This window comes from Carassius gibelio, chromosome A5 (assembly GCF_023724105.1).
Source record: "Carassius gibelio isolate Cgi1373 ecotype wild population from Czech Republic chromosome A5, carGib1.2-hapl.c, whole genome shotgun sequence".
In the NCBI taxonomy this organism is placed as follows: domain Eukaryota; kingdom Metazoa; phylum Chordata; class Actinopteri; order Cypriniformes; family Cyprinidae; genus Carassius; species Carassius gibelio.
In genome coordinates this window covers 27386028-27410936 of record NC_068375.1, presented here as the reverse complement: position 1 = coordinate 27410936, position 24909 = coordinate 27386028, and the positions used below count along the sequence as shown (strand labels likewise).

Sequence of the window (24909 nt, the reverse complement as noted above, 5' to 3'; positions counted from 1 at the left end):
GGAGAAGATGAGCGATTGGTAAAGTAAATAATATTCGTGATAGTAAATGGCATATTCACATGTATTATAACTTTATATCAAATTTCTGCACAGTTTCAGTCTGCTGTTTCTGTTGCATTCAATTTGCATTGCTTAGCAACAAGTGTATGACACTCGTGCTCCCTCTGGTGGTGATGATTGGCTCATAGATACGTATACGCATTGGCTGAGCTAGTTACCAATGGCAACAAACAGTAACAAACGCATGCGCACAGCAAACCAGCAACAACAACGACGTTTCAAGCCAAGGTATAATGTCTTCTTTTTTAATCTACTTTTTAATCAAGTAACTTAACCACAGGGTTTTAGTTACATTCCTTAAATGTTCCTAAAGAGTAACGTTAGACGGCTTTCAGCTGGCAAGCCAATGCTCCATCTGAAAACCAATGAATGTAAAGTTCCGTCATTTGTTCTGTTTAAAGGGACAGTCCGAAAACCTAGTTTGTTAACCGGTAACGTAACTTAATACTTTTTGGTACGTTGCTGACTAAAACCTCCGCCCTCGGTTTACATAAGTTCAAGAGTCTTTCCCCCTCTTTGGACACGTTTAGCCTAATAAAATACAATGTTATGCGTTTTATTGATTTTAAGTTCTCTTTTTGTGAAATAATTTAAATTTTCACAGTTATTTGCAGATTTCCAAGTCTTCAGTGAGCTCCGTGTCGAGTGGTGTTCGTTGCTGCAGTGATGGATGCGACTGTGAGGCCCCTCAGAATCCCTCCTCAGATGGCCATTTATGCAGAGAAACATGACATATTTCACCTGGTCCAGGTATATACATTTTATTAGACAATGTTTAGTAAGTTTGTGGTAGGTTCTAAGGGAATCTTGATCAAATAAAATATACATTTGCAGACACTAGTGAGAAATGTGATGGTGGACAAACCAGAGGACCCCATTCAATACCTGATTAACTTCCTAAAAAGGGACCGTTTTGATGGTAAGTTTTTTTTATTTATTATTATTTCTGTATTTTCACTACTGATAAATATTTATAGTTTTTGTTTATTTTCGAAATTACCTTTATAAAGGTCAATTCATTAAATTAATGAATTTCATTCTTTACCACAAGATGGCGCAGTTGTACATAAAATCAAATTAGAAGCGTAACGTGAAGCTGTAAATATTAGGGCTGCAACTAACGATTATTTTGATAATCGATTAATCTGTCGATTATTTTTACGATTAATCGATTAATCGGTTTATGTACTTATATTTTAGTTTTTTCCATTTTTTCCCCAATGAAATTATTAATAAAGGGTCTTTATCATTCAGCATAGACTTTTAAGAGATTTTAACCATTTTGCATTGTCATATCCCCATCAAAAATATACATGGAGTTGTTTTATTATGTTAGTAATCCTTTGTCGAACTCTTCTGCAATCAAAACACTGACCCATACTCTAGCAAAATTCACAAGGAGATTTCAAATATTGTTTTCACCATGGCAGTCCTTAGAGCACCTAAAGTAGTTTAACATCCCAAACAAAGCTTAAGGAATCTTTGAGAACATATTTTCACGAAGTATAAGGATAAAACAGAATAAAATTGCAGTGCATTGTATTTTATTATTTACTGGGAAAAAGCTTTATAGCTTATGCTGTGAAATTGTAAACAATCCTTCGGGAAAAAAAAAGTGCCAATGGCATGAAACCTGAATGGAACTCACAATTTAAAGTAAAATCCATCAGAAGGTTGTCCAGAAAAAAAAATTGGGACACACACAAAAAACCTGCTGTGTGAAAAAGAGCAGTGAATACTTAGAAAAGAAGTGCATTTTAAATATACTCAAACATTTAAAAACAAACGTTTCTAAAAACGCGTGTAAAACGCTAGTCGCGCCGCTTTCTCCTTCTTTCCAAAGCGCCCCTGAGGCGTCTGCCTTTGCTAAGCAACCATGACGTGCTCTCTCCATGACGTGCCCTCTCCATGAAGACCCGGAAATTTCAGCAAAGGATAAATGGATGCGGTGTGGACGCGCCTGGAAAAACGGGCGCATCGCACCGCGTGCGTGTCGCGACCGCGTCGCTTCCATTATGAGAGTGCATACTGCGCGCCTACATAGGAAATAACGAACTTGAGCACGCAAAAGACACGATATGTGAACGGCCCCTTAAACAGTTCAGTAGTGCAGAGTTTACAGGTTACTCTTCATTTTGAAGGCTCAAAGTAAAGTACTCCCACTTCCCGCTGAATGCTGCAGAGACGCTGTTCGGGAAGCACGTGACATAAAACGAGGCCAGCTATTGGCTATTCGCTTCTTCACCTGCTGTACTGGCTGAGTAAAACCTCCGGTGGCTCATTACTGCCACACTTTGGTCACCGCAGATTTGAAATATGCACGAAATGAGCCGCTTATGGCAAATAAAATTTATTTAGCGACGAATCGATTACTAAATTAGTTGACAACTATTTTAATAATCGATTTTAATCGATTAAATCGATTCGTTGTTTCAGCTCTAGTAAATATCACACTTATTTAACATTGTTCAGATGAAAAGGCAGTTTAACATTATTATACAATGACACTAATTGCCAGCGTTTTGATATCAACTAGAAATACATCACTAGATTTAAGTAACTATAATGTTGCCTTGCGTCAGTAATGTGTTGGGGACATTTCACTCATTTTAACAAACATATTTATTCCAGTGCCAAGAATCATATTGCTGGGTCCTCCAGCGTCCGGGAAAACAACCATAGTAAGTTATTTTAAGTCCCAAATTGAGTAGCTCATTTAATTTCTGCCATTTAAACTTTATTACAATTAGTGTATATTTTTCATGTTTAAAGTGTCTTCCAGCATTGTTAGTGTAGTACTTCCTGTAAATAACTCTTTGTGTCTTTGTGAACTTGTCAAAAGTTACATTTCAATCATGTATTCATCATAGTGACAGCGTCAGGCCTCAGAGATCCCATTACTATCATCTGTACAGCTATACTTGTTCAGAGTATTTTAATTTTTGTCATTTTATATGTTGCTTCAGTTCGTCCTCTTTTGTCTTGTCACAGGCTAAGAAGTTGTGTGAGCACACACAGGCTAGTCACGTAACTTTTAGTGATATCTTAAAGGATGACAGTGACCTAAGCAGAGCTGCACGGCAGTGCAAAGACAAAAAACAGGTTGGCTTTCTCTTTATCAATCTCTTGAAAATACATGTAGTTATGAAAGTGACGTGACATAGATTGTTATGAATATATTTGCCTTTTTACGAGGCCTAGAAGAGGGAATCTGCTTGCAAGCTTGTGTGTTCAACATGTTACTACTTAATTACAACATATCTTCAAGAAAAACTAGTCTGGAGTGCTTTGACCATGATATTCATTTTAGATGTACAAGTAGGAAAGGTAATGTTGTCAGCGTTCGCTACACTTTTTTCTCTGTGGTACTGTAAAGACACAGAACTGATTTTGTCTGAAGTCTGATCATGCAAAGGCAACGCAGGCTAGTTAGTCGATAAATCAGGAGAGTTGAATAAAATTAGAAAAGAGAGAGATGTGCTTAAGAAAAGTGCCTCCCAATGGTTTAATTATTCTAATTATCCTCTCACTTAAACTCGCCATGGCCTTCAGTTTAAAATGGAACGATCCAAAAGATTCCAATTATTATCATTTTCACGAAATTCACAAAGGAGAGTGAGATGAAAGCAGCAGAGGATGTCATAAATTATTAGAGATTCAAACGCGTATTTGAATGTATTTGGTTAATAATAATTAGATTTTTTGGTGGACAGTTGTTTACCATAGAACAGATATATATCAGGTAGGTTTAGAAGGTAATGTTAGAAGTAAACAAATGACAATAGTCAGTTGCTTTATATTTCTATTAGACTATTAGGTTAGGTTAGGTAAGAGGGTTTGACTTGAAGTCAGTTAGTATTAATTATTACATTTGATTAAAACATTTAATCTCTGTGATTTAATGTTACTATGCAATGTTGGTCTGATCAACATACAAATGACAGGAGTCTGTAGAGTCTGTAGTCTGTTTTTATATTTGACTGGTCAGCCATCGGTGCAAAGTCATCTCAAATGTGTGTGGTCTGATAGAAGATTCCCAAAGACCTCTGGAGCCAGCTGATTCAGCAACGCCTATCAAAACCAGACTGTATTCGACGGGTAAGGACTTGTTTTTCAAATGTACTTTTCTTTTCTTTTGTAATTCATTTAGAAAAGTGAACACTGAGCAGTTTACTCAACTTGTCTAAAAAGTGAAAAAAAGAAAGCAAGTGAAACATATTTTCATCCTGATCTTGCATGTAACCTCCGCGTTTTGAACTGCGTATAATTTTACAAGTGTGATGCCCAAATAATTTGTCATATTTTTTCTTTATTTACACTCAACCTCCAATGATAAATAATTAGACATGTGTTGAGGACTGCTGGGAGGGGTCTCGGGGAATGCAAGACTGCCGGGTGAGAGTTCTTGGAGAAAACCTTTCATCAGCTGCAGGCCCCTCACCAGCTGCCAGTCACATGTGATCTCAGTACTAATGCCACATAAGAGCCTCACCGCTGAGGTGTCCGTTCGTGCACAGTCTCAATCTCACACCCTTTTGATTCCTCCTTTCATCTCTCCATCAAATCACACAATCAATCACGGTCTCCCTGATCGTGTCTTCCTCTGAAGTGTCAGTTTCTTCTGTGTGGCCTCATGGAGGAATACGTAAATCGTCCGAATCCAAACAGCATCTCCTTTTATTCCTCACTAAACTCCGCAAATGGCCTTACTCGGCCAAGAATCCCATCACGAAACTTTTTTTCGCCTTGGCATCCTTTAACTTTCACCTTTTAATCTCAGTAGTTTGTGATTAGCGACTGCTTTGAATCTAGTAATGGATGTTTATCCCTTCAGGCAAACTGTCTGATAGTATTTATCAGGTTATTTAATTATTTCCCTTCCCGACTGATCTGCATATGAGCAGAGGATTGAGGTAGAGTTTTTCCTCTGTAGATTTAGACATCTGACAGAGCATCTCTGGCTCACCATGAGGAGCCTTCATCTCATGGTCTCTTGCTTCGCACACATTTAAATGGGCCAAAGAATGGAATGATTGACATGTCACATCACCGCTGGAGCCTAGACAGCTAAGCTTAATTGCTCTGCCACTGATGCCTACATGTGTGTGTGTTTGCTCGTCTACCTGTTTTTCCAAATTAAGCAACAATGAATGCTAATCATGCCTAATCTAGGTCATCTAGTTCGTCTCCGCCTGTCACAGCTTCTCAAGCTGTCTTAATTCTTTCTCCCTCACTCTCTCGTTCTCTCATGAGGCTACTGTTTGTAAAACTTTAGACTTGTACTCTTGTGGAAAATGAAGCGAGGGAGCATAGGTAATGAATAGTGATTTAAAGTAAAATGTCAATATAATGAGTGCCTTTCAGTCCTGGAAAAAAAATGGACCCTAAAGTAAAGGAAGGAAGGAAGGAAAGAAGGAAAGATCATGGGGCGCATGTCACAGTCATCCGGATCCCTAATGAGGCTTCCAAATAAAGTTATGCTGTTTGAATTTGCATAGTGTCTGTAATTCTATTTTGAGGGAGAAAAGAGGAATCTAAAAGAAAGCTTGCAAATGAAATGATATTGAAACTTTTTGAGAACACCCAATGCGGATAATGATTTAACCAGACATATATAATAAAAAAATATGATTTAGTTCAACAGCTAAAGATCATACACTACTTTTCAAAAGTTTGGGGTCAGTAAGATTTTTCTAATATATTTTTTATATCTTATGCTCACCAAGGCTGCATTCATTTGAACAAAAATGCAATAAAAACAGTAATATTGTGAAATATTATTACTAAAATAATTTCTTTTTTAATTTTAATATATTTTAAAATGTAATTTATTCCTGTGTTGGCTAAGCTGCATTTTCAACCAACTTTCACTTTCAAACCTTCAGTGTCTCGTGATCCTTCAGAAAATCATTCTAATATGCTGATTTAGTACTCAAGAAAAATTATCATTATTATCATTTTTAATATCAAAGTTTAAAACAGTTTTGTTCCCTAATATTGTTGTGTAAAGCAAAATACCTTTTTCAGGATTCTTTTATGAATTGAACGTCGAAAAGAAATCTTTTGTAACATTATAGTAATATATACTGTATGTATAATCATCACTGTTACATGTATTCTTGCTGAATATAAGTTTTAAAATGTTTTTAAAAAATTACTTACCTTAAACTTTTGAATGATAGTGTATATAAATTAACATAAAACTAAATAAATGCTTGCTGTTTTTCACTTGACTTGAGTGAACACTGCATTTAAGACAAGTTACTTCACTTTGTGTGTGGTTGTATTTAAAAAAGAGCAAAAATAAAGAAATTAATTAAGCTAAGTGAACAACTAATTGAGATCTTGCTTTAAAAGTCAAGTGGAGTGTTTTGTAGCCGGTCATGCTATCTTATTGTCAGTCTATTGTGTGTTGGGGTCTGTGAGCCGCTTCTACTCTCCTGCCTTGCCTGCTGTTGGGCTGGCTGGTGACATCTGCTCCACGCATGTCCCTCCTGTGATAGCTGGCCTCACTGCAGATGTTTCAGTCCTGGGGTCTCTGTCTGAGCCCACTGCTACAGCACCACAGCCTCTTTTGATGTGAGGATGAAACGGAATGAAACAAGTCGCAGTGGGGCTCTGTGTTCAGATGAATGTGTGCAGTGAGTGTGTATGTGTGTGCGGAAGTTTGACTGAAGCAGGTTTGAACTCAGTCTTCTTGTCAAACCTCTGAATGATTACAGTTGCAATATTTCTATATGATCTGCTCCTCACCTGATGTCTGTGTGTTCTGTAATAAATATGATTGCACTATGCTCTTCTCAAAATGCTGCACATCAATAAACTAAAGACACCTCACTGCATTCTTAACGATAAATGTTCCAAGAGGGGGTTTTAACAGCGATCTTAAAGAACCATTTTTGGTTCCAAAAAGAACCTCGAACAGTTTGTAAAGAACTTGATTTTTTTCTTAGTGTGAAGAAAAATGTACAAAATGTGAAGAACGTTTCTCCACTGTCAAGGAACTATAGATGCCAATAAAGAACCTTTATTTTAGGCTGTAGTTTGCTCAACATCTACGCTGTATTTTTCTATATTCATGGCAGTTAGATTGTATAGGCTAGAGGCCTTTCAAGCTATCTGTGAGTCAGACCCTGCTCATGGGCTTCCCAGCCACAGAGGCAATCAAATGCTTAATGGGAAAGTAAGTGGGAGGAAACTTGCGCACTGAGATCAGGTGAAGCAAAGGATAGGTTTGCCGTTAAAGATCAAAGCTTAAAAAAACAAAGACTGATATCAAACAGACACTCGAAACTCGGCAGCAAAAACCCACAGCTCCTCTGATAATACTTAGATCTATAAATGTTTGTTGCATATATTTATTTATTTTAAGATTATTCACTGCAGTAATAAGTTGGCCCCTAACAAGCACTTTTGGGAGATGGTTCTTTGACTGTTCTTTATTTTACCACACCATTGCACAGCAAGCCTTGGGATTTAGGAGACTATTAGAGAGGAGGATTTCTTTTATGGATTTGTAGCTAATGAATGATATGCATGCGGTTTTCTTTCTTCTTATGTTATTTTTATTGCTAAGTGAGAAGTGTGGAGAGGAGCTGGAGAATTAAGTACATTTTCGAGGTTTTTATGGATTTAACCCTCCATTTACCTCCCTGAATGAGACCCCATATGGGCCAGTTTTACTCCTTATTCATACAACTATTTATACATTCATTATTTAGACTGGTTCAGGGCACCAATTTATATGAATTATTCAAATAAAATTATTCACTCAAAGCCTATTATTGTTTATATTTTAAAGTATTTTTCCTGGAAGAATTTTGTTCTGCCTATATGAAAACAATTTTAAACAACAATTTAAGCACAGTAGCTGACCATGGGGAAAAGCGAGTGCATTTATAGAAATGTAAACAGAAAAATTATGTGTGTGTGTGCGTGTGTGTTTGTCTGTACAAGGTTTCAGCTGTGTTAATAGCAGAAGGTGTCTGTATCACCAGCAGAGTTAGATTATTGTTTACAGCAGATTATTTGTTCCTTCTCAAGAGACGTATGTGCATTATATACATTGTATTTCCAGGGCTGGGTTTTGGAAGCCATTCCCAAGACTCAAGAAGAGGCACTATATCTACAAGAAGCAGGCATCACTCCAGATCATGTTGGTTAGTGGCATTTTGTCCAAACAAACACATTGTTGTTCCCACTGAAAAACAAGAGGTTTGAATCAGGACTCGATAATGAGATCGGCTGAATATCCCTCTCGGACTCGCTATCAGTCCCTAGAGGATGTCAAACTCTAGCGCTTTCTTTTAACTCTTTCCTCACAGTGATGCTGGAAGCTCCTGATGTCGTCCTGATTGAAAGGAGCTCTGGCCAGAGGATAGACCCTGTCACAGGAGGTAATGTCTGTATGATCATTACACTTTTCTTAGTTCAGAGAGTGGGACTGGGAGACAGGTAGCCAACACGCACCCTTGTTAGAATGATTTTCATTATCTGTGGACCTTGACAGCACTCAACTTGTTTGCCTAATCCCAAACGGGCCCAGTGTGTCCTCAGGGTTTCAGAAAACCCAGCTGTAATGAACAAAAGCCAGAGCTCCCTGCTGATTTGTGATGTGCGAATGCACCATTTTCACATAATTGCCATTTTCCCTTTTGTTTATGTATGATCTTTTTTAGGCACATGCACTGTCAAAATAAATGTTAGGATAAAGTTTTTTGTATTTTACAAAAAAAATTTCCAACTCAGTACATCACATGCCCTGGTGTATAAAATGTGAACTTACCCACACGTTTCCTTTCCATGTTTCAGATGTATATCACATCACCTTCATGTGGCCTGAAAGTGAAGAGGTTGCACAGCGTTTAGAAACACCCAGTACACTGATGCCAGCTGATCTTATCGCCAAAAAGCTGCAGAAGTTCCACACGGAAGCTCATGCTCTGAAGCGCACATACCACAGCTGCCTGAAGGCCATCAATGCTGACCAGCCCTATGTAGACGTCTTCTCACAGGGTAAACCACACCACCTTTACCAGGTCTGGTACCAGGGCCATCCATCTGCAATAAAGGGATACTTCACCCAAAACGTGAAAAATCTGTCATCATTTTGTTGCAAAGACTTTTATCTGCAGAACACAAAAGATGATGTTTTAAAGACTTTTCTCAAATTATTTTCTTTTATGTTCTAAAGAAAGTCATACAGGTTTGGAATGATATATATATAGGTAAGTAAATGGTGACAGAATTTTCATTTTTGGCAGCATTTTGGCTATCCCTTTAAATCTTCTTGTCAAACTATTGGTTATCAATAACTTTGATGCAAGAAATTGATATTAGGTGGTATTTTCCATTGGTTTTAAATTTAATCAGATCATTTGAATTCAAAATATAGATGGTATCTTTAAAACTTTCTGCAGATTAGGCTTAGGTAGATCACTGAGTTAAATTTAGAGCTTTTTAAACATTTCTACTAATATCACTTACTGTGACGAACCAAGATCTACCGCCCCTATTGGTTGGAGGTCAGTAGCGCAGCGGCTGCATTCAGAGGCAGTGATTGACCAGCTTGTCAAGCAGTCTGCCAGTTGAGGAGGTTGCCTCCGGCAGCTCTGCAGGCACAGACTATCCCATGAGAACCTGAGCAGGGATGAGCGGTCCTCGCCAATTACATTAAAACCGTCTGAATACAACCTGTCTAAATGTTATATCGCTCAACTTGACAAAATAATTTTGTCACTTCCCTTCCTTTAGTTATGAGGTAGAGCTAGGCAGGGAATATTTAAACCACTCTTTGCATACATCACTTTGACTGTAGCGTTTAGGCAGGTTCACAGCATTTCGTTTCACAGTTTTTTAATAACAAAGATGCATATTTATCATACAAATGAGTATGCATGGATTCAATAGCCTAGTATTTCAATATTAAGGGCAGCACTTTAAGAGAGATTTGTTATAAACCAATGTCTATCTATCACTTTCACAATATTTTGCCAGCTCAGGCTATATAAACATGAGCTGGGAGGAATTCAAATTCAGTTTTGGACTTTTTTTTCTCTCGCTTTCTCATAGAAGTTAGGCTTATCTGGGGCGAATTAAAGGCTCATTTAGTCTCATGGCACATAAGTATTAAATCCAAAATGGTCCATTGAGTATTTATCAAGGAAGCAACCCTCCGGCCTAATGGTTTTACGTTGTGGGCTTGATTTGTAAATAGTAGATTTTGGACAGTGTACCATTATGCTTTAATCTTGATTTAACTGCACCTGTTCTTCATACGTTTAAATGGAGGACATTAAATAAATATTTGAGATAAACTCTGCCATAAAACATTCATAAACCCATACTGAGGTACAAACAGCAATAAATGTCATCTTAAATCTTGATTAGCGCTAATTCAGCATGCAGTTTGATTGTAACGTTGCTAGTTTCCCCCTGACTTAGCCTTTTAGCGCATTAACATGTTTTGCATATTAAGCATTTATCATGTTGTTGTATAACAATTAGCAGCATAAAGGGTTGGATGAGAGGGACTCGTTAGTTATGATTAAGCTGTTGTTAATCATCACACATTAGAATGGCAGCTCAGTGCAGGTTCCAGACAAACAGCATTGTTGTGAGAGAAACCCAGCTGCAAACAGATGGCTTCGACGTGGATGTCACACTACAAGCAAATGCCCCCGTGGACATGAAAGGAAGACTCTAATGATTAATTAATCAAGTGGCTTTATATTCGGTTTAGTGGCAATCTCTGTTTATGATCTGAGTGAATGGGCTATCTCACCAGCCTCACAAATGTGCTCTATTATCTGTCTTACTTTGTTAAACATTCAGTAGACTCTGTCTGGGCCTGCATCGTGTTGTTTTGTATTAAAGTATGATACAGCAGTAAACAATCACCATAATCTGTATTTGGTTACACAAACATTTTTTGTAATGCTAATGTAATTGCATGTAATTACTGTATTTGTAACTGTATAAATAGAGCAGTGATGAGCATAAGAGACTCGTCATTCATAAGATAATTTGTTTATTAAATAAAAACCTGACCAATCCCAAATGTAAAAATAAAAAAAAAATAGTGAAAGAGATGTGACATTCAGCCAAGTATGGTGACCCATACTCAGAATTCGTGCTCTCCATTTAACCCATCCAAAGTGCACACACACAGCAGTGAACACACACACCCAGATCAGTGGGCAGCCATTACTATAACTGGTCCATGTTCTCTAACCATTAGGCCACAGCTGCCTCCAATTTATAACTTTACTGCATCATTAATGCATTTGTAGTGGCACTGATAGTTACATTTACTTTTCAGCTTGAATGGATAATCTCATTTATTTGCCTGACATGTTGTCTTTCGTTCACTGAAAATGATCAAAAAACATTTGGCCACCCATATTGCACTGTTACATATCACATGAATGTTTGCATTCATTTGATTATTTTGTATTTATATTGCAGTGCTGAACTATGTCCATACTCCACGTCACTCTGCCTCACCCTACATTCCCAGAATCCTGCTGTTTGGACCCCCAGGTTCCGGAAAGAGTCTTCAGGCAAAACTAATTGCTCAAAAATACGGCATTGTCAACAGTAAGCTCCTCCTAAACTTCTGCTGTCACTTTTCGTCTGAACACTTTCTCATCTGCAAGGTTCAACATTGTTAAAAGCGTAGTTTAGCTAAAGTGTAAAATTCTGTCATCATTTTCTCACCCTCATGTAATTTCAAATGACTATACTGTTGTTATTTTTTTTTCTGTGGAACACAAAAGTAGAGATTTCTGAAGAATCATTATGCAGCTCTTGCCATACAACAACATAACAGCATAAGGGTTTAGTACAACATGAGAGGGTAAATAATGACTAATGAGTCAACTGTTGTTTATCTATTATTATTTTCATTTGACCTTTTTTTCTATTTCTCTGTCACTGTAGTTTGTTGTGGAGAGCTTCTGAAGGCTGTGTCAGCTGATGAGAGCCATATGGGGGAGCTAATTAAACCCTACCTGGAGTCAGAACAGCAAGGTATGCCTCCTCACTCCCACTATACCTACTGCCAAATGGGTCAATCCTACAGAACAAGTGAAACCCCAGTCTGTATGCAGCAGAGTTCTGTTTCCTGCTTTTGACCAGATAATTGGACCCCCTACAGCCAGAATAGTCTGATTGGTGAACATGTTGTCCTATATTCAGATATATGATATTAGTTTATGGTAACTGCATTCTAAATGATTGTCATATAATTTGCAGGATATAATTCTGTAGATAGGTCTTCTTACTTTTAAACAGAATCACTGTACTTGCTGGCTTCTATATATATATATATATATATATATATATATATATATATATATATATATATATATATATATATATATATATATATACTTTATATATACTTTATATATATATATATATATATATATATATTAGTCCCACCCCTCATGGGACTGCCAATCACTGCCTTTATCACAGCTCCAGCTTGAGCCACTCGCCTTGAGCAAGTCATCATTAATTTAATAAAGATTCTCATGGGATGTGAATCACAGAATACAATCATGCAGTTTTGACACTTTCATTGATAGTAAATAGAAGACAAAAAAATGGGGAGAAGAGGAAGTACAGGACAAGGAATGACACAAGCCAGATTTGCAAACTTGCATCAAATTAAATCAAATCAAATCAAAGTTTATTTATAGAGCTGTCACAGTTATGTTCCATTTCACGGACTTTGGTTGTGATATTTTCATTTCCTGTTCTCCTGTTAAGATTTTTTCCTTGACCTAGTTTTCTTTAGTTCCCTTGATTAGTTCATTCTGTTCACCTGTGTCCTGTTAATTTATGTTAATTTAGTCATTAGTTCCTCTCTTGCTTTTGTACTTAGGTGCTCTCAATGGATAATGCTACTGTATTAAACCAGAAAAGTAACTTGTGCCAGTCAATTTATAAACTATAAACTAAAATCTTAAAATCAATTCTAAAATGAACAGGAAGCCAATGAAGTGAAGCCAAGATGGGTAAAATTTGTTCACGCTTATGTGTTCCTGTTAACATACATGCAGCAGCATTTTTTTATACCATTTGTAAAGTTTGAGGGAGGCCTGATTAATACCTACATAGAGGCCATTACAATAGTCCAGGCAGGTCGAGATAAAAGCATGTATGACCCTTTTAAAATAATTAAAGACAAAAAAGACTTGACTCTTGATAGCTGCATCAACTGAAAAAAAACCTAGATTTAATTTATCCAATTGAAAATCACTGTCCAATATAACACCCAAGTTTTAAAAATGTGGCTTTACATATGATTTTATAACTCTCAAATCCAAATCAGGGGGTTCACAGGTGTTGCCATTGCTTCGCTTAAATTGAGCAACATATCATGCTGTAAATCAATGTCATTTACTCACCCTGTGCTCATGTTGATCCAAACCTGATCTTCTTTCTTCTGTGTAACACAAAAGAATATAATTATTTAGAATATATATATAAGTGGAGTCCAAACAACATTACTTTCCATTAACAAAATAACTTTCTAAATTATTATATATTATGTTACACTTTTTTTGGATAACCATAACTAACATTATTGCAACAGATAATTAGTTCTTGTATAATGAAATATTTACACATCACAAAACTTTGATGCACATTTCTTGCTACCAAATAATACTAATTTTAGTACATGAAATATTGTAATAATAAATCCTATTATGGCTTATTCAGAAGTCTTGAAAGTAGACTCAAAGTAGGTTTATTACCTCTGAAGAGTACCCAAGCACAACCCATATGATTGTCAGATCTGTCAGAGCATGTTAAGTATCTAGCAGTATCTGTCACATGCAACATATGTTCATAAATCCATGTTGAGTGTTTGATGAAGTAGCAATGTGTGCATAAGAAATGCTATGTAAATGTTTTGTTAGCTCGTATTCCATTGCGGTATCCTGGGAGAGGGGGATTTTTGTGCCTTCTCTCTTTCTCTCCTTTGGCTTTCTCCCCCCTTTTCCTGTGACGGTGAGGATTAGAGGCAGAGAGCATGCCTAAATAATTTACAAGTTGATTAATGGCCTCACAGGGGTATAATTAGGCGATGGAGAGCTGGCTAGTGGCTAGTGTAACCAGTACAGTGCTTCTGGGATTTGAGAAGCCAGATTATTATCAAACCAAAAAATAGTCTTAGGAGAAGTGAAGAAGGAGAGGAAAGAAAGAAAGAAGAGGAAGTCTCTCCAGGCTGCCTGATGTTTGAAGCAAGGCTGTAGAGATTGGCAAGAGGCTGTTTGATGTGGAAATTGGACAGTTTGAAACCGTCGACTTTAATTTTTCACCAGCTGTGGGGACCCCCCTGGGTGCCAGATTGCTGTCTTTAAAGAATGCCGTTCTATTTTCTCTTCATCCTCATTATTTGTTTGTCCTCTGCCGCTCTCGTAAATTTTCCTGCAGTATTACGAGCACCACCGTCCTCTACTGTGCTTTCCGTCAGTTATAAGAGGTGCCATCATCCCCTTAAACAGTTCGCTTATGTTGCCTGTCAGTCAGCCATTGCCTGCTTTTGTACTCTGAGAGGGACTTTAAATATCATTAAAAGACTAAATGTGCACATATGAATTAAAAAATCTCTCTAGATGCCCTGCACCTCAGTTTTAGTGAAACATTAATTTAGGTTTCTGTCCACTTGTGCCAATGTGTTTTCGAATCAGCTTCTATTGCGGTAACTGTTTATTTAGTACTTCAAAACCCTTAAAACAGCATCCTATATTTGCATATTTCGATTTCAAAAACTTCTTCCAGTACCTGGAAGGAAGTAAACAAACGAAAGGCCTTTGTCACATCCGTTAGATCTATAACACTGCGATCTGATGTCCTACAGGGAGGAATGTATACAGTGTTTCAAACAAATGCTAAGCAGGTGTGTTTGTATGTGCATCTCACGGGGTAAACCCCCTCTGTACACCGAATTTAATGTATATAGGATGATAGTCATTCAAAGGACACAGCAAGTTGGTTCTCAGGCATCAAATCATCAACATCAACATTTTTGAGGTTTTCGAAGTTTGCCTTAATGTGATTTATCTTCTTCTACTCTTTGCATTGTTGTGCTTCTGTCATGTAATTAGGAAGAAGTTCTGAATGAGCGATAACCATATCATATTATTGCTATGTTTGTGTTTTAATCTGTACAGTGCCATCCAGTATATTTCTGCGGATCCTTACTGAGAGACTGAGCAGGATGGACTGTACCACTCAAGGCTGGGTGCTCCATGGCTTTCCTCAAGATGTGGAGCAGGCAGAAGAACTCAAAGAGTCTAATTTCATACCAAACAGGTATATGAGTCACCTAATAAACTGATTTAGATGGCTTTATATGTTCAAACTCATCATGTTAACTGCCATTCCATAACGGTGGAAGGCATATGACTGTACAGGGATCTAAACTATTATCACAGTGATTTGTACCAATGGTTCTTAGTTTGTTTTCCGTTCCCTTCTCCCTTTGAAAATAGAGAAAAAAAAGAAAAAAATATGATAATTTACTAACCCTCATGTTGTTCCAAAAGAAGATATTGAAAAAAATTATAAATACATTTGGACTGTATTAATAATACATGTGGGAATGTTTGTTTTTGAAATGTCTTATGCTGCATTTATTAAACAGCAAAAATGCATTTTAGGGGGTTCACCTCGGTACAGATCGCATTCCGCTTGGGCACCTAGACACACGCAATTGCATGGTTTGCGTGGTGTCTAAACACGCTACTGAAAATAGTACCATTGTGAAATATTATTACAATTTAAAGTAACTTTTTAATATATTTTAACATGTAATTTATTCCTGTTATGGCAAAACTGAATTTGCCATTACTCCAGTCTTCAGTTTAACACTGTTGAAAACCATTTTAAAATGTTTTTTTTTTTTTGACACATTGAGGATACAATATAATTTTTTTTACTGTGACACTTTGGATCAATTTAATGCATTCTTGCTGAATAAACGTATTAAAATTTTTTATGTATTGGCATCAGTGTATGTTACAATGGGCAAGAAACTATGCAGCTATGCATGGTGCATTTGCAAGTAAGGAAGTGCAAAATATATGAGAGCTGGGGTTCGCCGCACATTGAGAACCCCAGGTTAACATTCAATTCTGTCTTCTATCAATTTCAGCCTATGGATTATCTATCCACTGGATTCTTATTCATTTACCAGCTGTAGGACCTTCACAGTGATAGACATGAGAGATGTAAACAGAGATGTAACATACAGTAGGTGTTTAGACAACAAAAACAAAACAGAAGAGAAGTGTATGAACCGCACAGTAATAATATATTTATTTTTGTATAGCGCCTTTAAAAGCAGCTTTCTCAAAGCACTTTACAGACAAGCATAACAGCAAATGAATAAACACAATGTAAGTACAAGAAAATAAAAGCATAAAATCAAGTTCATGTAAAAGCAATCCTAAAATAAAATGTTTTAAGAAGAGATTTAAAAGTCACTAATGAATTTGCTTCCCTGATGTCGGCCGGGAGAGAATTCCAGAGCTTAGAAGCATAGACAGAAAATGCTCGGTCACCCCACGTGTATGAAGCCGTGTCTTTGGAACGACCAAAAGACCACTCTGAGAGGAGCGCAGATTGCGACGTGGTGTGTAGGGGATTAATAAGTCAGTTAAATACTCAGGTGCCAGATTGTTTAGAGATTTATAGGCCAGCATAAGGATTTTAAAATCAATACGGTACCTAACAGGTAGCCAGTGCAGGGACTCCAAGACCGGAGTTATATGGTCCCTGGCCATGACCCCAGAAAGTACTCTAGCAGCTGAATTTTGAAGATATTGCAATTTATCCAGTGATGATTTAGATACCCCAGCTAGAAGACCATTGCAGTAGTCAATGCGCGAAAAGACAAAAGAGTTAATCAACTTTTCAGCTACCGAAAAGGATAACATAGGATGTAGCCGGGCTATATTTCTGAGGTGATAAAATGTTGTCTTAACTGTATTCTGGACAAAAGGCTCAAATGACAGTGTGGCGTCAAATATGACACCCAAGTTTTTTTAATTTGGACTTAAACTCCAGTGCAACGCCATCAACAGACAGAGTAGGAGACCCAACCTTTCGCAATTGATGTGAAGATCCAAGGAGCATGACTTCTGTTTTTGAGCCATTTAGAGATAGAAAATTATTGGACATCCAAATCTTTATCTCAGCAATACAGTTAGAAAGATGCCCAACGTTCACTTGCTGACCCGGTCTAGTATGGATATAAATCTGTGTATCATCAGCATAAAAGTGATAGTTAAGGTTGAAAGATTTTAATAATTGACCAAGTGGAAAGATGTACATACTAAAGAGTAGAGGACCCAAGACTGACCCTTGTGGAACACCCGTATGAACAGAACCAACCTTGGACCTATAACCACCCATAAAAACAAATTGACTACGGTCAGTGAAATAGGACTTGAACCAGTCAAGAACAGTCTCTGACAAGCCAAATACATGTTCTAGGCGATTAAGTAGTAGTTCATGGTCAATAGTATCGAAGGCTGAACTGAGATCCAAGAGAATGAGAATGGACCTGTTTTCCATTAGCAACTTTCACCAATGCAGTCTCAGTGCTGTTTAATTTTCGAAATCCTGATTGATGTGGCTCAAATAGTTTATTTTCAATTAAGTGTTTGTTTAATTGAGCTGCAACCACACCCTCCAAGATTTTAGACAGAAATGCTAGATTTGAGATTGGACGATAATTTGACAGATTTTTCACATCAGAATTTTGCTTTTTTAAAACGGGAGTGACCACAGCAGTTTTAAGTGCTGCTGGCACCTCCCCAGTTGACAAAGAGTCATTTATTATAGCAAGAACTGAGGGACATAAAGGACCAAAACAGGATTTAAACAGGCTACCAGGCATGGGATCAAGTATGAAACTTTCAGGTTATTATTTGTGATTTGCGTCTCTACCGTTATCCTAAATAGTGAGTGTGTAACAGCAGGGCTCAGATTGCCCTCTCAGATTACCCTTAACTCAGTTGCCCTGGAGGATCTGATGCCACTAAGATTATACAACCCGTCCTCTGTGTGTGTCCCCTCATCAGAGAGCTCACTTTGAGGTTAGGTCATCAGTGAAAATAACGTGTCCCAATTCTGTCTCCTTTGACACGGAAACAAGAGCAGGAGCACAAATCTGTGCAATGACATTAGAAAAATTCTACATGACCACCGTAGGGCCTCCTTTTCAACCTGTTGCTACTCATCATGATTTCTCACCATATATACCCAATCTTTTGTGCTCTCTGGTATTAAGATTGGATCCCAGAGATTAGCAAGCAGCCATGGTGTCTGCTTCCCTCACCACTTTTGTGTAGCAAGGCCTTATTTCCTCCATTAACAGCCCATGTTGTTTGGGCTAATGGCAGGAGACCTTATTTGCATAGCATTAGTGTAATTGATTCGAAGGCCTGTGGTTAGGCTGGCCCTGAAACAATGGGGAGATAATGTTTCCGAGGGGCCGATGATGGCCCGATGGCGGCGCTGTACCTGACAGCTTTATTAATTAACAGCTCTCTAGTTACCAGGCTTTAGTGAGGATGAATAAGTCAGTTCCTCCTGGAGCAGTGCCAGGGCATGGGCATTTAATAGGTGTCACTGGCAGAAGGGAGAGGGGACAGAGTGCAGCAGTGTTGGCATACTGGTTAGATTGAAGGGATCCTTTTACCCATTTCCTGAAAGGGCTCCATTAACAGAGAGTCATTGCCTGCGATAAGTGCCAAGACGATGTTGTTTGTGTCTTTAGCTTGTGTAGACAAACTCATTTACTTTGTGTTGTTAATTCTATGGTTAAGTGGATTAAAACCCAGTGGTTAGTCTTATTTTAAGAGCTTTGCTTAAAAAAAGTCACTGTGGCTGTACCTTTTTTTAAAGGTACACTTTTGTAAATAAAATATGCCACACGGTTGCACTTTATTTTACAGTACGCATACTTACATGTACTTATAGTGTACTTACAGTGTATTTATCTAAGAAAGTTCCGGTAATACAAGGTAACTACATGGATTAGGGTTAGGTTTAGGGGTAGGTTCAGGGTTAGTACCTAGTTACTACATAGTTATTGTATTACTATAATAAGTACATAGTATGTACATGGGGAACAGGACTGTAAAATAAATTGCTACCATGCACACATTAGATAATAACATAATATATAATGTTAAGTTACCAATATGGTACCATCAGGTACAAAGGTGTGACGTTTGAAAAGGTACCGCCCCAGTGACAGCTTTTTTTTTCTGTTTTATTCTGAGAGTGTACTTGGGCTTTGTGTTTTTCAAATAAACCTATGGCCTGTTTGCCTTTGTGAAGATTTTGTAGTGGCAGGTGATTCACAGTAGTAGCTGTCTGCTCCAGTTAGTGCTCCCTCTTTTGTCATGTAAAGGAAGTTACCTGATCCATGAAAGACGAAAGAGGAAGAAAAGGAAAAAGGATTTGCGCTAATGAAATCCTCTCATCAGATAATTGAAGATGCCTTTGCTCTGGTTTCTGATGGGTGCAATCATCTGATCCTCTTTCAAAAGCTGATCAGTCATTATTAGCTGTGGATATGTGACACTTTCATTTAGAAAGAAATCTAGAATTATCTATTGTTATGTACAGTATGAACCCCAGAGCAACGTGTAAGGCCCCACATTGACCGCATCAATATTTGAAGTCATTTGTGAGTTACTGGAACAGGATTTTGAATTCCCAATTTACATGACTAAATCTACACTTTTAAAATTAGACTTAAAAGTTGTCGTTTTAGCATAAAACAGATCAACTTAAAATTATATAGTATATTTTAATGCTTTTTTTGTTTCATTTGAAGTCATCTCGAGTCCAATTGATGAAGTCTGTTGAGGCCCTCTGTTTGAGAACCACTGGTTTAAGGGATGCGTTCTCAAAAGTATCTTTCCAAAATAATATGTATGACTTTTTAGGCGAACAGCCTGGCTGCTCTTTTCCACTTACTGAATGTGAAATGACAATAAGGTACCATGAAAGTATTATAAAAGTGGTGCTTACAGCTTGTGGTCTATATTTCAAAATCTCTGAAGCTGTGTAATAGATCTGTGAAACAGAAATGGATTATCTTTTGTAAATCTTAACATCTGCCCTGATTCATGAACAGGTTTCAGTGATTCATTCATAAATCAAACTGATCCAGTTCTCAAATTCTTTTTGGTCGGTTTTCTTACATGAAACGATTGTTTGACTTCAAAAGACTTGAAATATAAATCACATGTCATATAGACCACTTTTATGGTGCTTTACTACTTCAGTTTCACTGGTCTCACTCCCACCCCTCCTACCAGTCTTTAACTACTCTCCAGTTTGGCTAGTCGTCAGCCTCTTACAGCCTTGACATGCTTACAAACAATCAGAGTCTTTGGGAGCTTTGAAATATGCATGGCTACCTGTGACAGGTAGATAAAGAAGAGCAATTAGCCATGTAAGCTAAGAGTCTGGCCCAATTACCTGCTCTCGTCCCTGCCTTGCTTTGTCTTTCTCTCTTTCCACCTGCACTGTGCTCTTGCTCTCTATTACTTAAATGTATTCCATGTGTCCGCTCCCCATCAAATCAAGCGACACTTCCTCTGATTGGCTTGTCAATTATACAACAGGGGCAGCATTACAATTTAATCAGTGGTAAACATTGCCTTGGCCAGCTGTAAAGAATCTTTCCCTCGTTCATTTCTTAATTTGGAGAGATAGAAAGGGAGGCAGAGGGGCTGACAGGAGCGGCAGTGTTCAGAAAGATCGGATGGACCGAGACCTTCTTGGCTCACTTCAGCTCAGGGAGTAAACTGAAGAACAAACGGGTCAAAGGTTACCATCTGCTTAATGTATAACATATACCAGTGGAAGAACAGAAATGCACACGCATACACGCATCTACTGATGACGATATGCCAAGATATTGTGCGGTTCGTCATCATTTGTAGCAGCTGAGGACTGTCAGGCTCTTGTTATCTGCATTGTTTTAGTAAGTCATTTGTTAGGGGATCTCAAACTGTCATGTAAGAAACATCTAATGTAAATCAATTCCTCTTGTACAGCTCCCCCCACATAAAAAGTGGGGGAAGGAGACGAAAGACGCAAGCCTCCAGCCTCCCATCCTCCAGCCTCATACACAGCGCACCATCCTTTTGCTCCTCCGCATTTATAAATATTTCATGAGGAAGCATAAATATTAATTTTAATAGCTTTGCAGAGTAGTTATTATTTCTTTTCTAAGACAAATATTCATTAAAAATTGAAAGAAACCTTTTTCTGAAATAATTAAACCTACACACACACATTATCATGCCTCTTAAACACATCAAATGTCTTGCATTTTCAATCCAGACTAATAGTCAGTTAAAGCACCATGTCTCCTTTGTCCATTTCAGAGGGCCCATTGGTTCACAGTGGTACTAAGAGCCAGGAACACAAAGACATTTAAATATTTTATCAAAAGCACCAACTTAGATCTCTTTCTCCCATTTTCCTTTCTTTTCTCACCCCTTCTTGTGGAAAACATCACATGATGTACAATTCCTATTGGTTTTTATCTATAGCTAGATTGGTGCAGAATTGCATCTCACAACAATCTCAGTCTACGTAACATGTTTAGGTTGCTAAAAATGATGATGTGGCGGCTGTGAGGTTCCTGTCTTCTATAGGCCTGGCTGAAATCATTTGGGACAAGACTGGCATGTAAACCCCCCCACCCTCCCAACCTGACCACACCATTTGGCACACTCTGTGTCTACACAATGTCAAAGCATAATGACCCCTGGGTAGAGACCCCAACATTCCCCTCATGGCCCAGGAGAGTATCCCTGTTTTCCATTATTTTCTTCATAATTTATTTAGCTTTTATACTTGTGCTTTATGATCATTCCTCTCTGAATGCTAGATGGAGTCTTCATATAATGGATTTATATGATTTTCGCTTGGCATGTTATGATTTTTGCAGGCATTTTGATAATTGTATGTGGGAATTGTAAAGAATTTAAAGTGACATGTAACCAATTGTGTCCAGTAGTGAGTACTAAACACACTAACGGAGCAGTGGGCAGCCATGCAGCACCCAGGGAGCAGTTGGGGCTTCGGTGCCTTGCTCAAGGGTCTCACCTCAGTCTATTGAAGGTGGAAGTGACCGCAGTACATTCCTAACTGCAATCATTGCCAGTACCTAAACTTGAACCCACGACCTTTGGGTTACAAGTTGACTCTTTAACCATTAGGCCACGACTGCCCTAATGGTTCCAGTTCCTATTACAATTCTGGTTCCGCAAAATGTAGACAACAGTTCAAAAAGTTTTGGGTCAGTAAGATTTTTCATGTTTTCAAAAGAAGCCTCTTATACCCACCAAGTCTGCATTTATTTGACCAAAAATATGTTTTTAATGGAAATCTTTTGTAACATTTTAAATGTCTTTACTGACACCTTTGATAAATTGAATGTCTTTGTGGAATAAAAGTATTTTTTGAATTGCACTGTATGTTTACCCAGACTTACAATTACTTTTTACAGGGTACCACTCTTTACCATTTTTTGGTAACATTTCATGAATTAATTTGTATTAATTGACACTGACAGAACACATGGTGTGTATCTTTCTACATATATCTGAACGGTCCCACAATTAATAAATACATTATATTATTATTATTATTTTTTTTGTACTATGCTAATCACACTCACCTTTTCTTTTGTTTAATGAATTTTCTTTAACCCCAGTTCCCAAGCCTAAATGTGTTTGTCTTGCATTGTTTTTACATTTTTAAATTTTAAATTACGCTTGTGCCACTCTCCCCTCTAGGGTCTTTTTCCTGGAGATAACTGATGACATTGCTATTGAGAGGGTAACACTTAGGGGTGTGGATCCTGTGACTGGAGAATGGTGAGAAAGAATCAGCTTAGTACACTGTAAATTTGTGTATAAAGAATCCGTTCTTTTAGGTTCCACTAAATACATATCTGCATTCTGAATTTCACGTTTGAACTCTGCAGGTATCACAGCATATATAAACCTGTCCCTGGTCCAGAAGTTCAGGCCCGGCTTCGATTTAACCCACAGCATTCAGAGGCACAACTGCTAAAGAGGCTTAAGGAGTACTGGAACCATACAGTGGACCTGCAGGCCTTCTACCCACAGGCAGTATACATCAATGCTGACCAGGACCCACACACTGTGTTTGAGTCACTGGAGAGTAGGCTTGTGGGTCGACTACCCAAAGTCCTGTCTAACTGTGAAACATTTGAGAGCTAAACACTGTTATAGAAGATACTCCACCCATAAACATTTTCTTTCAACATTTACTCACCCTCATGCCATCCCAGGTATATGACTCTCTTTGTTCTGTGGAAGAGAAGCTGAGATTTTAAGAAAAATAATAATCTCTGTGAATCTATATAATGCAAGTGAATGGGGCCACTCAAAGCTGGCACTTCAAAAACCACACAAAATTAACATTTTAGTTATCAGTATGACGCCTGTGGATGTCTTCTGAAGTGAAATGATGTGTGGATGTTTTTACACTATAAACCATCGCTTCTATACACAACTGTCAAATGCAGGTTCATGAGTTTACTCTTGATGTAAACTTCAGCATGACATAAGCCCATTGTGAAACTCATGCAAGAAGTGTTGCAGTAGAGGAACACGATTACATCACACTTCATGTGCTTATGTTTAAATGAAGTACTAGAAATGATTTATAGTTTAATGCTTATATTAAAGTTTAAAATATTAATATTTTTCTTACACACCTATGGTTTAGCTTCAGAAGACATTGATTCATCTGCTGGTGTTGTGTTTGTTTCGTGTGATTTGCATCAACTTTGATGGTGCCGTCCACTCACATTATATGAACTTACAGAGATGGACTGGACTTTTTTTTTTCTAGCAATTACCATTTGTGTTCCACAAAAGAAAGAATATCATAAACATTTGGCATGGCATGAAAAAAAAAATTGTTCCATTCGAGTTTTGGGGGAGTCAATTTAGTTCAAATTTTAGATTTCCCCATTGTGTTTTAATTTTCATTTCATCTTGTACATTTCATAAGTCTGATAGGCAGCTTAATAAATTGCTTATACATTTGACTTTGGTTATCTTTTCTTGGTCATATTTCTAATATTTTAATGAACACTGCCACAACTCCAAATTCATCATGGGAAAAATTACATTACGCAACCGATGCAGTCATTCAACATACAGATGTATGTTTGATTAACATAGCGAGAAAAAGCAGACTGGCCAGACCTTTTGTGGTGGGAAGTATTAGTCCCGCTTCAGTGGTCTCATGCTAAGGAAACCAGTGCATGCAGCTTTGATTATTAAATCCACGCTCCATCTCTCTTCCTCTCGTTGAGGTCACTGGATGACTCCCACTTGGGGGGAAGGAGTTAAGTACACTGGTTAGAGGAACATGTTAACAGGCTGAATTTTAAATTCCCCTAAGATAGCGTGCTATGACAGGCACACACTGACTTAATTACAGCAGATGAGATCCAGAATATGCATCTCCTCTGAATATGTAAACACGAGGTCCTGTGTATATCCAAAGGAAGAGAGGAGGCTACAAAAATGAAATGCTTCTGAATGAGGAAGTATTCCCTGAGCTCCCTCTGGTCTGAACAAAGAGTGATTTTCAACAGAGGTTTTATTTCAAATTTGTACTATGTAGAACAAATATAATGTGATTGTAATAATGTTAGAAAAATTCATATTTAAGCTTCAAATAATGTGCAGAGAAAAGGTGCTTAAAAGGATAGTTCACCCAAAATGAAAACCCGGTCATGATTTTCTCACC

The 24909-nt window shown here is 37.7% G+C and overlaps 1 protein-coding gene across 1 annotated transcript; it reads left to right on the top strand.

The window, feature by feature from the left end:
- Positions 1 to 236: 236 nt before the first annotated feature.
- Positions 237 to 24199, top strand: ak8 (adenylate kinase 8). The gene is made up of 14 exons (XM_052592899.1): positions 237 to 288; positions 665 to 810; positions 895 to 979; positions 2692 to 2741; positions 3052 to 3162; positions 4090 to 4158; positions 8138 to 8219; positions 8385 to 8456; positions 8872 to 9075; positions 11527 to 11658; positions 12001 to 12090; positions 15249 to 15390; positions 22914 to 22994; positions 23105 to 24199. The coding sequence occupies exons 2-14, from the start codon at positions 727 to 729 to the stop codon at positions 23361 to 23363; spliced, it is 1461 nt and encodes a 486-aa protein (XP_052448859.1). The 5' UTR covers positions 237 to 288; positions 665 to 726; the 3' UTR covers positions 23364 to 24199.
- Positions 24200 to 24909: the final 710 nt, after the last annotated feature.

What these genes read in the sequence shown, in the direction of transcription:
- ak8 (XM_052592899.1), top strand. Translation starts at nt 727, where the DNA reads ATGGATGCGACTGTGAGGCCCCTCAGAATCCCTCCTCAGATGGCCATT. An exon ending in AGTGCAAAGACAAAAAACAG is followed by an intron (nt 3,163 to 4,089) that starts GTTGGCTTTCTC and finishes GTGGTCTGATAG; the next exon opens with AAGATTCCCAAAGACCTCTG. An exon ending in CATCACTCCAGATCATGTTG is followed by an intron (nt 8,220 to 8,384) that starts GTTAGTGGCATT and finishes CTTTCCTCACAG; the next exon opens with TGATGCTGGAAGCTCCTGAT.